This window comes from Cnephaeus nilssonii, assembly GCF_951640355.1.
Source record: "Cnephaeus nilssonii genome assembly, chromosome: 19".
Lineage (NCBI taxonomy): Eukaryota > Metazoa > Chordata > Mammalia > Chiroptera > Vespertilionidae > Cnephaeus > Cnephaeus nilssonii.
In genome coordinates this window covers 32,629,873-32,645,426 of record NC_137090.1, presented here as the reverse complement: position 1 = coordinate 32,645,426, position 15,554 = coordinate 32,629,873, and the positions used below count along the sequence as shown (strand labels likewise).

Here is a 15,554-nt window from a genome sequence, read left to right as displayed (position 1 = left end):
GACCAAGTGGCAGCTGATTGCAGAATCAATTTGCTCGTTTGATATGCTATCTCAATCCCATTTAACCAAGTGCTCAGTGCCCCCAGATAACACAATCAGCGCAATCGACAGTGACGGGAGGTGCCCATTAGCTCTGCTCCATTGCCCAGCACCCACCTGGCAGCCAGCGGGAGGAGCTGTGTCCACTATGGACCCTTCCTGAGAAAGAGGATCTCTTTGCACTCTCCCAGTGAAGAATCCCACAAGTACCAATCCCGGGAGCCATAGGCCACGTCTTTTTATTGGGCAACCCTGGAGGCTTCTCTTCCCTGTGCCACGCTGAGATCAGTCTCAGCTCACCTGGCAACGACCATGTGACATCTGTGGGGGTAGGTAAAAACAGTCCTGGCATGGCACTGCCTAGACTTCCCATCACTGACTCAGATGAAAGACACAGGGCACTGGCAACCATCTGCTCCAGGGGGTCTGGGCCTGGCTGGACATCTACTTTGGGCACTGTGTTGCCAGTGTCTGGCACAGAATGCCAAGGCACAGATGGGCTGCGTTAGTGGGCGTCTCAGGAGATAGGGGTTGGTCCTGGTTTCTCAGGGCTTTAAGGCACCAAAACCCAGAGGAATGGAGAGCCCTCTGACCTGTACCCACCTTCCTCACCCCAATTTCCTCCCTCCTCTCATTTGTCTGACACATCAGAGCTGCCATAGTCTCCTGAACAGAATGTAAGCCATCTGCCGCTTCCTCACGCCTGCCAATCCATGGGGTGGGTGTGAGCCGGTGGAATGACACCCACCACCAGGCACGCAGAGGAGCCAACCTTCTCCTTGCAAACTATCTCGCCCTGCCTGTTTCCCTTCAAGTCTTCTTGCAGCCATTTTGAGACATGTTAGAATCAAAATGTTCTCCCAGCTTTCTCAGAGCTGGCAAAATGATAGATAGATAGATAGATAGATAGATAGATAGATAGATAGATAGATAGATAGATAATAGATAGATAGATAGATAGATAGATAGATAGATAGATAGATATAGAGATAGTGAGAGAGAGAGAAAAGAAATGACTGAGAAGTGAGAGAAATGGGACAATGAGACAATGAAACACATGATGGAATCTATAGTAATAAAAGCGTAATATGCTAATTAGACCGAACGTCCTTCTTGACCAAGCCAGGGCTGCAGCCGCCTTGGCTGCGAGGGAGGGATCCAGGCAGCTGACCCACGGCTGCGAAGGCCTACTCTTGCACGAATTTCGTGCATCGGGCCTCTAGTCTAAAATAAAATTCCAAATATATCAAGATTTGCTGAGACTAGTGACCAGCAGCTTCACTGAGAACAAAAAAATGAACTGTTATCTCAGGCAGAACAGTCACTGTGGTGGGGGATGGCACTCTTGCTAAGGGTATCATCTCAGGTCAACAGACTGGTCATATGACTTTGAGCAAGTCACCTCCTTTCTTTGGCTGTTTGCTCGTCAGTCAAATAAGCCTGTGAGCTACATGAGGCATGGCAAATACTTATTTGTCATCGGTCTGAGGAATTAAGCATGGCTGCCTGGAGTGCTGTGTTGAGAAGGATTGTGAGGCTGAATCTGAGAACAAGAAATAGTGCAATAATAGATAGTAATGTCCACTTCTAGTGCTGGAGGGGAGAGGATATCTCCTGTGCCATTCTTGAAGTATGTGATATCATCTCATGTCCAGCTCTAAAATTCTGCAGTTCCATGATTCTCCGTGGTGAGCACACTCCACAAGATGAGTCTCCTACTGCCTGGACTGAGTGTGCTGCTGCTCTCCAGGGGCAGGGGGCGAACTTCTGATCATCCATTGTTATTTCAGGACTCTCCTCAGAGACCCCAACCATGGGGGAAGGTCAGGCCCCAGGCATCGAGGAGACGGATGGGGAGTGGACAGTAGCCCCCACACCTGAGCAGCCAGAACGAGGCATCCACTTCGTCACAACCGCCCCCACCCTGAAGCTGCTCAACCACCACCCGCTGCTCGACGAGTTCCTACAAGAGGGGCTGGAGACAGGCGAAGAGCTGAGGCCGGCACTGCCTGATCCACCTACGCCACAGACCCCAAGTCCCCTTCCCCGCCTGGCCAACCAGGACAGCCGCCCAGTCTTCACCAGCCCTACTCCGGCCATAGCTGCAGCACCCACTCAGCCCCTGTCCAGGGAAGGACCCTGGAGCCTGGAGTCAGAGCCCCCAGAGCTTCATGTCACAGCTCCCCTACCTCCAGGGCCCAGCATGGCAGTGCCCACCACAGGCCCAGGGGAGAAGCTGGGTACTACACCCCCTAGCAGAGCATGGACTCCAACCCAAGAGGGTCCTGGAGACATGGGCAGGCCCTGGGCTCCAGAGGTCATGTCCCGGACCACAGGGCTTGGGATTGAGGGGACCATCGCCACCTCCACGGCTTCAGGGGATGATGAGGAGACCACCACCACAACCACCATCATCACCACCACCATCACCACAGTCCAGCCACCAGGTCAGCTACTTGCTGGCTTGCAGATCTGGATATGGGGGAGCTGTGGGGCCCTAAATTCCTCTCTCCATCACTGTGCCAGTTTGCCTTGCCCTCCAATACCAAGGGCCAGGATGCAGGAGGCATGCAGTTTGGAACCAGATAGACCTGGGTTCAAATCCTGATTGGAAGCAACTACACCAGGCCCTTGGAACTTTAACCTCTCTGAGCCTCATTTGTAAAATGGCAATAAGAATACTACCTCATTGAGCCATTGTGAGAACTGGGATAAGATTGTACACAAAAGGTGCTCAAGAGAAGGTGGTCCCCATCTTTCAATAGGGGAATAGACATCCCAAGAGGTGGGCTTCACACACACACACACACACACACACACACACACACACACACAAACACAGATCAGCCTTGGCTGGACCCACTTCTCCAGGGCTGGGCTTAGCCTTGTGTCTCCTCCTGCCTCTCAGGCCCTTGTAGCTGGAATTTCTCAGGCCCAGAGGGCTTTCTGGACTCCCCCTCGGCTCCCAGTTCACCCCATGATGTCGGCATGGACTGTTTCTACTACATCTCTGTCTACCCTGGCTACGGCGTGGAAATTAAGGTGAGTGACCTGGATTGGGCAGGGGCAGAGCTGGGGCTAGTTTGTTATCTTTCCAGAAAGATACCTGCTATGGGAGAAAGGAGGATGCTCAAGGGCATCAGTTGAAGGGAGGGCCCTCAGGCCAAGGCTAGGCGATTGGCCTAACACATGATTGGGTTCTGGACCAGTGAGCCAAGAGGCTACTACCTAAGCTAAGAGGGGCTGTGGTGTGCCCCTCCTCTTCCCACAGGGGTTTGATCGGGGCTTAGGAGAATCTGAGGAAGGGGCTCTTGCCTCAGTGGACAGGGGGTTGGGTGTCTGAATCTGTGTAACTGAGTAGAGAGAACACAAGGCTACTTGGCCATTCACTCATTTATTCACTCGCTCATTCCTTCAGCAAATACTCCCTCTGGGTCAGGCCCTGTGCTGGCTCCTGGGATGCAGAAGTGGGGAAGACAGACATGGCCACATAATCAGAGAGGTGACCAGTTGGTGAGGGAGTCAGACCTACAGCCCCAGCCTCTTGCTCCCACCTTCCTGGCCCATCTCATCCCTTTTAAACCCCAAACTCTCTCTTAATCCCAAAACCTGAGCCTGCAGGTCCTCATGAATGTGCCAAAGCCTCCTTGACCTCCACACGCCCCAAACCCAGCTCTTCCTTTTTGTCCCTTCAACCTGCTTGTCACCCCACTCTTTCCTCAGAGACTGACCCCTGGTCAGAAACCTGGAGTAGGGCAACTACAGTGCCATGTGGATGGCATCCCTGGGGCAACGTCAGGTCAACTTGGCCCTTCCCTCTCCCTCTTCCCTGAGTCCCATCAACTCACACCTAAGTTCTATCACCATGACACTCCTCACAACCTCCCGGGCCCCTCCATCCCACAACCACTACCTGCTCCAACCTCCATCATCCCCCCTCAGATGATGTGCTGACCGCCTCACTGGTCACCCCACTCACGCTTGTCCTTACTATCCCTCCTTCACCTACACTGCGGTCACTTCTCTCAAATGAAATTAATCCCACCCCCACACCTCCCAGGTGCCTCTGAGTCAAGGCCAGCCCTCTGGGCCCATCTTCAACCACTTCCTCCTTTGTTCTCTACTCCCCCTTTGCACTAAACAGCTTGCTACTAACTGAATGGGCCAAGCCCGCTGCCCCCTCAAGCCCCAATTGTACATGCTGGTCCCTCTGCCTGGGAGAGCCATCCTACTATCCCCTCCCTTAGGATTCACCCCTGGCATCACTTTCTCTGGGAATTCTCTCCTGATCCCCAAAGCCTGGGGCATCCCCCATCCTATGTCTTATTACTCTGCCTTCTATCCATCTGTTTACAGCTGCCCGTCTCCCCAGCTAGGCTGTGAGTGCCTTGGGCAGTGCCTTGGAGTAAGGGGCCCAGAATGGGTTCTCCACATACTAACGGAATGAATGGACGGTTGGATGCATGAAGGAGGGAAGGAGGTGACTGTTGAAGGCAGTCAGGAAGGCAACTGAGGAGCACAGGGAAGGGGGCAGAGGAGGAGTCCAGGGAATGGGGCAGCACTACCTGTTCCCCACTTTCCCTAGCCCTCCTCTGGGGATGTCGGGTCCAGGTCTATGAGACAGGCCCTGTGGAGGAGGGACCATCTCCCACCACTGGTGGGCTCCTTCCCTTCTTTCTTTCTTTCTTTCTTTCTTTCTTTCTTTCTTTCTTTCTTTCTTTCTTTTTTTTTTTAATTTTTATTGATTTCAGAGAGAGAAAGGGAGAGAGAGATAGAAGCATCAATGATGAGAATCATTGATCGGCTGCCTCCTACATAGTCCCTACTGGGGATCAAGCCCACAACCCAGGCATGTGCCCTGACTGAAATCGAACTGTGACCTCCTGGTTCATGGGTTGACATGCAACCACTGAGCCACACCGGCTGGGCCCTCGCCTTATTTCTGTAACTGTTTGCTCAGCTCCGCAAAACACTGTGCCCCTCACTCTGGGCTGACTGGGAGGGTAATTAGGAACAGTCACCATCCCCCAAGCCATTAGCACTCAGTGCCGCTTAATTAAGGTAATTAATGTAAAATCATCACCTAATGAGAGGTGGCACTGGCTGTGGCTCACCAGGTGGAAGGCACCAGCTGCAGGTGTGGGGAAGGGGATAGGAGGGGCTGATGCCAGGCTGGGTGCCCCCCTGCAGGCGTAGGCTGGCTCTACCTGCCCCCCAAGCCTACCATCCCCACTGAAGCCCACTGGGCCAGGCTGGGCTCAGTCCTGGTACTCTCCACAAAGGAGCAAGATGTTGGCTCTGCCTGCCCCAGCCCTGGCCCAGGCACAAGCCCCACCCTAGATGCCCACCCCCTCATGTAAGCACTGTATCTGTTGCTTGCTGCCGCCACATTTTTTTCACCAGAATGCAAAAGCCGTTACCAGGCAACCTTGAGAGGAAGACCTGCCACAGCCCGGGATTGCCGTCAGGAAATGTGGACGGCAAATGCTGGCCCCACCCTCCGCCTCGCCACCAAGGGGAGAGCCTTATTGGCCAGAGACAGAGCCTGAGGCCAAGGCAGGGAGGGTCGGAGGGGAAGGGACAGAATCAGCCAGACTGAAGCAGGATATAAAGTTGTTCCTGCCCTGGCCAGTGTGCTCAGGGGTTAGAGCATCGGCCCGTGCACCGAAAGGTCAGGATTTCATTTCCCAGTCAAGGGCACATACCTGGGTTGAAGGTTTGATCCTTGGCTCTGGCTGGGGCATGTGTGGGAGGCAACCAATCTATGGGTCTCTCTCACATCAACGTTTCTCTCTCTCTCTTTCCTCCCTCCCGCCCTCTCTTCCTCTCTCTAAAAAAATAAAAAAATCAATGGAAAAAATATCCTTGGGTGAGGATTTAAAAAGAAAAAGAAATAAAAAGTTGTTCTTTCAGGGCCAGTTCGGGCAATCTCTACTCCTAACCAGGCCTCCTGGCTGCACAGGCCACTTGGGGACCTGGAGAATTACTGACACTGCATACCAAAACCAAGTAGCTAGGTGGTAAGCCGAGGCCAGCAAAAAAATGGAATTGCCCCAAGGTCACTCAGTTAATCATTAACTAATGTGTATTTCTGTGAATGAATCTGTTCCACAAATATAACTTGAGCCCAGCTCTGTGCTAGGTGCTGGGAACACAGCTCTTCACAGTTAGGGGAGGAAACAGAAGTCATAAACAATGACCACAGAATGCTCAGTGCTGTTGGGGATGGAATGGGAAGCACAGGGAACTGTGGGAATTCCAGGCTGGGGCACACTTTGCCAGTCTGGGACGGGGAGGAGGGGGGCGTGGCAGGGGCAGAGAAGGCTTTCTGGAGGTGACAATGTCTGCTCTGAGACCTGAAGGAGAGAGGCCAGCAGCCAAGCCTGGGCTGGAAGGCAGCGGATATGGTAGACTGGCCCTTGAAGGCTGCCGAGCAGTTTTGCACCCGTGACTTTATTGCACAGGAGCAGGAAGTAGGCTTAAGAGCTCCTGGATTACATTCCTGCCAGAGGCTAGGCCTGAGCAGTGCCACCCTGCCCAGCCAGGGCTGGCAGCTGGGCTAGGCCATGCTGGGCATCGGAGGTGGGATGGGTGAGGCAGCCAGAAGGCCTAGAAGACAGCCCATTGCTCCTTCAGGCTTGGGGAAAGTCTTGTGGCTTCTGCCCATTGTGGGTTAGCCCCTGTCTGCCCCTGCATGAACTCACGAGGATGGCTAGGGATAAGCAAAAGGGATGGAATCTGGGTAAGGGAGTTGGGAGGAACCATGGGAAGAAAGGAGCATCGTAAGGACCCACCAATCACAGCCCTGTGCAGGTCAGCCTGACATCATGCTGAGCCCCTGCCATGTAACCGCAACCTTAGCTAAAGTCTGGGGCCCTGAGCAAGACCCTTCCAATGTCCTTCTCATGAGGAATAGCCTCGGGGGTTCCAGAATCCCTGACAGGCCAGCTTTGGACCACAGCCCCTCATCACCTGCTTCATGTCCTGCCCCACACCTCCCTTCAGGGTACTGCAGATATCTGTGCTTGCTAAGGCCGGGGTCTGAGCCGCCCACAGCACGGAGGCCAGCTCAGAGAGGCCTTGCCCGCTTCAGCGGGGGTTCAGGCACTGGGCTAGGCTCTTTCTTGAGAGATCCAGAGAAGCCCTTTTATGATGGGTGGGCACAAGCCCATATAGGTCCCATCCCCTCCAAGCAGCCATTCTCCCCTGAGGGCTCCAGGTCTTTCTGGGCCTGGCACATGCCTCTGACTGTGCTTGGCATTCCAAGAGCCTTCCCACTGCCAGCCTCCATCCTGGCTTGGTTGCTCCCTATACCATCTGGAGCCTGGGCACAGCTGCCCACTGTCCCTGCCCTAGTGCCCCAGGTGGCCCCATTGGAACACACTTCTCTCATGCCAGGCCAGCTGCCAGTTTAATAGCCAACGCACCCAGTTCTTCCCTGACATATCAAGAGGTGATATTTCTGGCAACCTCCTCTTTCAAAAAAAGGTCCATTTGAGGGGGGCCAGAGGGGTACAGGCAGCTCTAGCTCCATAGGTTTAGGCCGCTCTCCCCATCCTTAAAGCAGACCCTGCCCCATAAGAGTTTATGAAAGAGCATCAGTTCAGACAGAGCACAGAAGCTGCTGTGGTCTCCGGAACTGGAAATGAATTTCCGGTCCTACCTAGCTCTGCAGCCCATCTTGGTGACTGGGCTAAGCCCCTGACCTTCTCTGGATTTCAGTTTCCCTCTCTGTAAAAGGAGATTGGAACAGAAGGCCCCTCCCAGCTAGTCACTCTGAGTCTGGCTCCTTTCCTTGGTTCAGAAAGCTCCCTCATGGGCCATACTGGGCAGTGGCACCTCAGGCCCTTGACCCTGCTTCCGGGCAGCTACAGAACCTGGGCCAGGGAAGGGCGGCTCCCAGGCACAGTGCTTCCCAGGCAGAGCCCTGGCAGGCCTGTGGGTGGGGTGGGTCCACAGCCAGCTATCATCATGGCGAATGGCATGGTTTTACCAGAGGAGGGCGCAGGTCTCAAGAAAGAGAAAGAGGCCTGCTAATGCGATGCCCACTCTGTGCTGAGCCCCTTACAGGCAGCATCTAACTTAATCCTTACAGCCCCAGGAAGTGGCAGGATTATCCTATTTTACAGATGAGACTGGGGCTCATAGAAGTCACGTGACTTCCCCAAGGACCTTTCACCTTATCAGGGATGGAGCTTGGATTGATCCCAAGACTCAAGAACCCCTCTCCTTCCACTAGCCCAGGAGATTGGCCTGGGTGTGGCAAATCCAAAGAGGGAGTTCAGGCGGGGACAGTGTGGGGGGCTCCACCTCTGACCCCTTCTCTCAGCCCAGCCCTGCCTACTCCTGTAGGACACCCACATGGAATTCTCCCAGTTTGGGAGAGGGGCTGGGATGCTGTGCCTGAAGACAAAGCCCTGGACCAGGAATCAGGAGCCCTGGCCTGGAGTCCTGGTTTTGCCCTGGAATTACTGTGTGACCCAAAGAGGAGCTCTCACTTCTCTGATTACAAGTTTCCCTCAGCTCTGGAGTTGAAGTAAACACAGCCTGTCCTGCTTCCCTTACTGAGATTTTGTGAGATCTGAAAGGATAATGGGTGTGAACGAGTATTTGAACTCATGGGGGAAATTGTGATTATACTATTGGCATGAAAGAGCTTGTGAACAAAAAACAAAACAAAAAAAAAAAAGAAAGAGCATGTGAATCTTGTGCCAGGCCATGTGTTTGAGGGAGCTTGTGCATGCAAGTGGGCCTATGTCAGAGTACACACGTGTGTGTCGGTGGCCAGGAGAGTGTAATGGTGCAGGATCTGTGGTCAGTTGCAGGGGATGGGAGGCTCAAGTGCTAGGAATGGGGCTCACACACAAGTCATCCTTGAGCTCATCCGCCTGTGCAGGGTTGTACTAGGGCAATTGTGTGCAAAGAATTGTGGCACCATCCCACCTCTGAGCCACACCATTAGGGCCTGTTCTGGAGACCCGACTGGCAGCTTCTATGGGGACAGACAGGGCGGTCAGGCTGATGGTCTCGGGGGTGGCAAAGGGCAACCTGCGTGCTCCCCACATCCCATCCAGGAAAGAGTCAGTCCCCTCAAAGTGGCTATATTTCCTTCCTTGAACTGACCCTCTGGTCAGTGTTAGACAGTCTGGAGTCCTATGGGAATTGTCCTCATCTCCCTCTGCTTCTCTCTGCCCCCTGCTTGGCCCCCAGCTCCCCTCTTGTCACTGGCTAGGAGTGTGAGAGGACAGTCCTCATGAGCAGAACTGACATTTCAATCTGTCTCCCAAGTTCTTCAGGTGCCTGCAAATTGCATCAAGACTTCATCACCATCCTTGTCCAACACCCAGCCCTGTCTGGCTCCTGTCAGGCCTGGCCCTCAAACAAGCGACAAATTACATTCCAGCTACTGCGGCAGGCCTGCAAGTAGGTGTCTGAAACCTGAGGGACCAGACAGTCTCTGGCCAAGGACAGGGCGCTTTGTGGATGTGATCCCCAGGGAACCCAGGCCCTCTCAATTCCATGCACTCATCACAACCGTCACCGTCACCACCACGCTGGGCTAGGAGCAAGGCCAGCTTAAGGGGGCATTGCCTTCCCCAGACTGGAGGGAGCCAGAGGCCTCAGCTCCCAGTGTTCCCAGCTTGACAGGCTTCTCGGGCGGGGGGAAGAATGGCTGGTAGGAACATAAATCTCAACATCTTGGAAGAAGCCAAGTCAGGCCAAGTTCCAACTCCCTGCTGTACCTGGCAGGCCTGGGGCCTGGGAATAAAGATGTCTGAAAGTCTATCTGCGGGTGACAGCCCCATGAGGTCGGGAGGAAAGGAGCTGCCTTTGCCTCCAGCAAAGCAAGACTCTGCTACCTAACACTTGTGTGTGACCTTTTGCAAGTTCCTTAGCCTTTCTGTTTACTTATGGAGATTTTACCACCTACCTGATACCTGTGGTGAGGCTGAAATAATATCCATAAATAGTACAAGGCTTGGCATGTTATGGGTGCTCTGTAAACGGTAATTATTGTTGTTGCAATGATGCTGTTGCTGCTAGCAAAGCAGCAGGGTCAGGAGCTGGAAGCTAGAGGTCAAAAGGGTGTTTATGGGAACTAGGAAAAAATGCTAATTCATTTCTACTTCTCTGCCTTTGCTTCCTGAGTAATTTCCCAGTAGAGATGTCCTCCCTTCTTCCTCCTCCTCCTCCTTCCAGTCCCCCCCTCTTCCCACCCCCACCCCCCCAAGGCGCTCTCAGACCCACCTGCTCTGTGCGCTTTCCCTCTGCCTGCAACTCCTCCACTTCCCCCTAGAGGATTCCTGCTGCACGCATTTGGTGCCACTTAAGGCAGAATTATATGCTGCCTGGCATCTCTCGATAATTACAGATTCCACGTGTGTGAGTCTTGTTTGCCCAACTCTAGAATCACAAAATCTCCAAGTTTGAAGGGGACTCATCCAGCCTCCGCCTGCCGCAGGAATTCCCTGAGGAATGTCACCAGCAGATGGTCAGGCAGCCTCCACCCAAATGTGCCATGGTGGAGAGCTCCTGGCAGAGGAGGCATTTCTGCCCAGCACCCTCTCTTGGCATTCTCTTCAGCCCCAAAGACCCACCAGGTCTTTTCTCCCAGTCAGGGGCGTCCTCAGGGCACATCTGTTCTCAGTATCCACAGTTTGAGGGGCCCGGAGCCTAGGATGGCCGTCTCCTTGGACATGGCTGTGTTCAGCCTCCTCTGGCTTCTCAGTTCACAGGACTCTGGGGAGGACTGTACCTCCAGCAGCCCACACATTTCCTCTCTCCACACATCTTGATTGAGAATGCCAGTGAAGAAGGAGTTGTGACCCGAAATGCTACCCTGGGTAGAGGGCAGGTGGGGAGAGCCCAAAGCAAAGGAACTGACTGGCCTGGCTTGGGAGGCAGAGGATGATGGCCCTGAGATCTGAAGGGAAGAAGGGAAAGCATTCCCTGGGCAGGGTCCTGCATAGGCAAATACCCAGAGGGTGGGCGTGAGGCAAAGCCTGTGGCTGCAGTGCAGGTATATGAGGCTGGCAAAGCCACCGGGGCCAACTGCGAGCTGGCAAGTTTGGACCTTGTCCTCTGCGCAATCTGAAGTTACCAACAGGGTTTGGGTGGGAGAGAGACATGATCTGATCTGAGACAGCCGAGACCTGGCAGATGAGTTGGGGATTGGAGGTGTGAAGGCCATTCTCTAGGTGAGAAACAATAGGGGAGATCTGAGCCAAGACAGTTACAAAGGGATGAGAGGAGAAACCAACTGGAATATTTGGAAGGTAAGACTGGGAGGGACTTGGTGACTCACTGGATGCCACTTAACTAGCCCACGTGGTTAACCCTTGAAGGCCCTGTCTCAGAGCAACATGGTAGGGAGCCTGGAGATCATGTAGATCAGTGCTTCTGAATCACCGGGGGGATCTTGTTAAAATGAAGAGTATGATTTAGTAGATCTGAGGTGGGGTCTAAGATTCTGCATTTCTTACAAGCTCCCAGGTCATGCTGATGTTGCTGGACCACATTTTGAGTAGCAAAGGCCATTTTATAAGATGAGGGAACTGAGGCTCAAATGGTCAGCATACTTGTCCAAGATTACATGATTAGGATGAGGTCCTGGATTTCTGGGCTCCCAATCCAGTGCTCCTTGTACCAGGCCACACTGCTACTTCCCCTCTGGGTAGAGGCTGTTGCTAGTCAATGTTTGTTTGACTGAATGGAGGCATGGGGCCTAGAAGGATGCTCCAGGGATTAAGGACCTGAGGACTGGGGTGGTGGCAGAGGGACCTGTGACAGCCAGAGCGAAGGATTGGAAAAAGAGATTACTGAGAATAGAAGAGAGAATAGAATGGTGGCGGCATGAGGAGGCTCATGGTATAAAGCCAGCAGTCAGCAGGGGCCAAGTTGGGCAAGGCCTTGAGGGCCACAGCAAGAAGTTTGAACCAGACACTATGGGCTTTGTGGGCTCAGCGGAGAGCCACCAGGGGATTTAAACACAGAAGCACCATGATCAGCAACAGGATGAGACTATGAACTGGCTGTAGTTCAGAGATATTGATGTGGAGGGTGGAGTGGGTTAAGCCCTGCAGACAGGGAGGCTGGCCAGGAGGCTGCTGCAGTGATCTAGGTGAGAATAATAGTGAGGTGCCAGGGAAGTGGCAGTGGGCATGAAGGGTAGTGAACAGATTTGGATCCAGCTGACAGGACTGAATGACTGATTGGATGTGGGAGATGAGGGAGGAGGCAAGATGCCAGTTTCTGACTTGGGCACGCAGGTGGATGGTGAGGTCATCCCGAGATGGGGAGCCAGGGGAGCGGCTGGCTGGGGGAAGAGGGAGGCTCAGTACGATGCAGACTGGATGTGGGGTGCCTGTGAGGCACCTAACAGAGGAAGTCTAGGGGAAGCTGAACACATGGATCTGATGGTTAAGACTTCACAATGCTGCCCTGGCTAGGTAGCTCGTTTGGTTAGAGCGCCATCCTGATATGCCAAGGTTGTGGGTTCAATCCCCTGTCTGGGTGCATATAAGAATCAACCAATGAATGCATAAATAAGTGAAATAGCAAATCTCTCTCTCTCCCCCGCTCCCCTCTCAAATCAATTTTTTAAAAAATAAAAATAACACCTCACAATGTTGGCCAGGCTTTCAGATACCATCTAGTTCAATACACCTACTCCATCCCCACTTTACAGATGAGAAAACTGAGCCCAGAGAAGTGAAAGTACAGGAAGCAACGGGTGTAGTTGAAGAGCTTGGAGACAAACATGCTTACAAATCTTAATTCTGCTAATAATCTCTGTGTGACCTTGGATAACTTGCTTACTGTCTCTGAACTTCAGGTCCCATCTCACAAGATTACTGAGAAGGTAAAATGACCTCCTCCTGCACTAAAGTGCCTAGCTCAGGGCCTGGGGGCACCAATGCCCAAGGGACACTGAGGATTGGCCAGGCCCAGGGCCTGCAGGATCCGAAAGGCAGTAGGACTCAGCAGGACAAAGCCTGACTGCTCTGCTTCGCTGTCTATTCCATCGGCAGGTCCGGAACATCAGCCTGCGGGAAGGGGAGACCGTGACTGTGGAGGGCTTGGGGGGACCTGACCCGCTGCTTCTGGCCAACCAGTCTTTCCTGCTGAGGGGCCAAGTCATCCGAAGCCCCACCCACCAAGCAGCCCTGAGGTTCCAGAGCCTCCCACCACCTGCAGGGCCTGGCACATTCCATTTCCACTACCAAGGTAGGCCCAGGCAGCAGAGGAAGAACCAGCCCAGGCTGGCTGTCTTCCTGGGGTCTCTGGTGCTATGACAGCATGGGGGCACGGGGAACAGGGAGAGGCTAGTAACATACAGCACAGACGCCTGGTGAACCTGTATACAGTTGGAGGTGAGTATTGCACATCTGACCCTTCCAGAACCTTCCCTCCTCCACCTGCAGAGAACTGGTCTGGAAGGGAAACTGACACAGGATCAGGTAACCCCGGATGTGCCTACTGCCACTCATTCATTCATTCATTCATTCATTTATTAATTCATTCATTATACTTTTCCTAGGCATCTACTCTTTGCCAAGCCTGTGCTGGACACTGGCAATATCAAGATGAACCAGCCAAGTCCTTGCCCTCAAGGAGTTAAAAATCTCTGGGGAGGCAGATACTTAAAAAGGCAATAACATTATAAGCTTTCCCAAAATGCAAAGGGGTCAAGGTCAGTGGCCATGTGGAGGTGCTTAGCTACTAGCCTGACCTTCCTGAGCTGTATAACCCACCCTAGCCCTGGCCCATGCCCCAGTCAGCTCAGAACTGGAAAGAGCTTTGAGACAAACATGCTTACAAATCTTAATTCTGCTAATAATCTCTGTGTGACCTTGGATAACTTGCTTACTACCTCTGAACTTCAGGTCCCATCTCACAAGATAACTGTGAGGAAATAGGGAAGTGGCATTATGTAATGGTAAAATCTCAGACCAGGCAGATCTGTGTTTGAATCTCTTCCCGACTGGCTATTGACCTTGGACAGGTCACTTGACCTCTTTAACTTTCCTTTTCCTCTGCTATGAGATGAGAACAAAAAGCTCCACCAAGTCAATGAAAAGGATTAAACAAAATGGTGCATGTCCAGTGCTTAGCACATGCTTCATGAAGGAACCAGAAACTAGTATTCAAGAGCTAGCAGGATGGAAAAGGGAGAAGGGGCTTGGAACTGTACCCCCTCCCATCAGCATCCCTCCTGGCACCCCCTTCCCCAGGCAAAGTCTTCTTGATCTCTTGCACTGCTGCAGCAGGATAGCTGGTTTAGATTGGGGAATGCTAATGGGGAAATAATTGGTGTGAACAGTTACAGGATTGCTTTGAATTGTCATGGACCACTTCCTTGGCCCTGTGGGGGGCCGCAGCCTAGGGAGGAGGGCAGGCACTCCTCTGAAGATGCAGATGCATGGAACCCACCTGAGGAGCACTCACCCCTTCCGGACTTGACCACCCAAACTGGGAGAACAGCCTGGCGTGGCAGCAGGGGTTTGGTGGTGGGGCTGGCCAGGGGCTTGGCAGAAGCAAAAGACCAGCTAAGGAAAGGTTGAGCATCTAGGCGGCCCAGTCAGCCTCCCTAATGGCTCATCAATCCTCCTAAACAGCAGGCATAATTTCACGCCATGGTGACCTTCTCTCTTGCTGCAAATTCCTTTGCACAAAACCCCGGACCTCCTCTCTGTTGGGCCAGACAAAGGTGGCTGAAAGGCAGCGAGTTGGAGGCCTAACATGGGAGCAGACCCATGGAGGGGCTGGGAGAGCTAGCCCAGTGCTGCCTCCTTCTCAGCTCCCAGAAGCCCTCCCTCCACAGCCCAGTTTTTGTCAATGATCAGCTCTTTCCCTAATGAGTGTAATTCCCCTAATTATAGGCTGTAATTAGCCCTGATCCCAGAGATGGGAACAGGAAGAGCATGTGCTCACACGCGTGTCTCCCTGGGCTGGAGAAAGAGGGTGCCAGCAGAGGGGGTAAGGGACCCAGTACCAACACTCCTGCTGGACCTGTCCAAGATAATATTGGAGATCACAGAGATGGGGCCCCACAAAGGCCTCAACTGCAGAACCAAGTCCCAACTCCCCTCCCACAGCCTCAGGCAGGGTGAGGAGGCAGGGAGCCCTGCCAGGCATCCCCCTCCTCCCTCCTGAGCATTCCTGGCACCGGACTTGGCTCCAGAAACAGACACCAGGAGAAAATAGCTCAACAGATTGCAGTGGTGAAGGCACTCCGGGAACAGTCGTCATGGCAACAGGAGGAAGCTCGTCCTGCAAAGTGGCACTTTACCCACTGTGAAGTCCGGGGGCTTTGTCATCCGCCCCCAGCATCCTGCTCTCACCTCATCCCCAGCCCAATTTCCTAATCTGTGAAACAGGGGGACCTCCCTTCCCAGAGTTGTGACAAGAACTCACATAGAAGATGTAAGTGATGAGCATGACATCTGGCTCATGGCCTAGAACTCCCTGAGTACCACGCCCTCCACTCTGGGTAAAGTGCCCCACACCCTTTT

The 15,554-nt window shown here is 53.3% G+C and overlaps 1 protein-coding gene across 1 annotated transcript in view; it reads left to right on the top strand.

The window, feature by feature from the left end:
• Positions 1-15,554, top strand: part of SEZ6 (seizure related 6 homolog) — a 42,460-nt gene that overhangs the window by 18,416 nt on the left and 8,490 nt on the right. Inside the window, 3 exon segments of the mRNA XM_079798970.1 lie at positions 1,830-2,486; positions 2,948-3,081; positions 13,071-13,266. Of these exon segments, the coding sequence (XP_079655096.1) occupies positions 1,830-2,486; positions 2,948-3,081; positions 13,071-13,266 (987 nt within the window).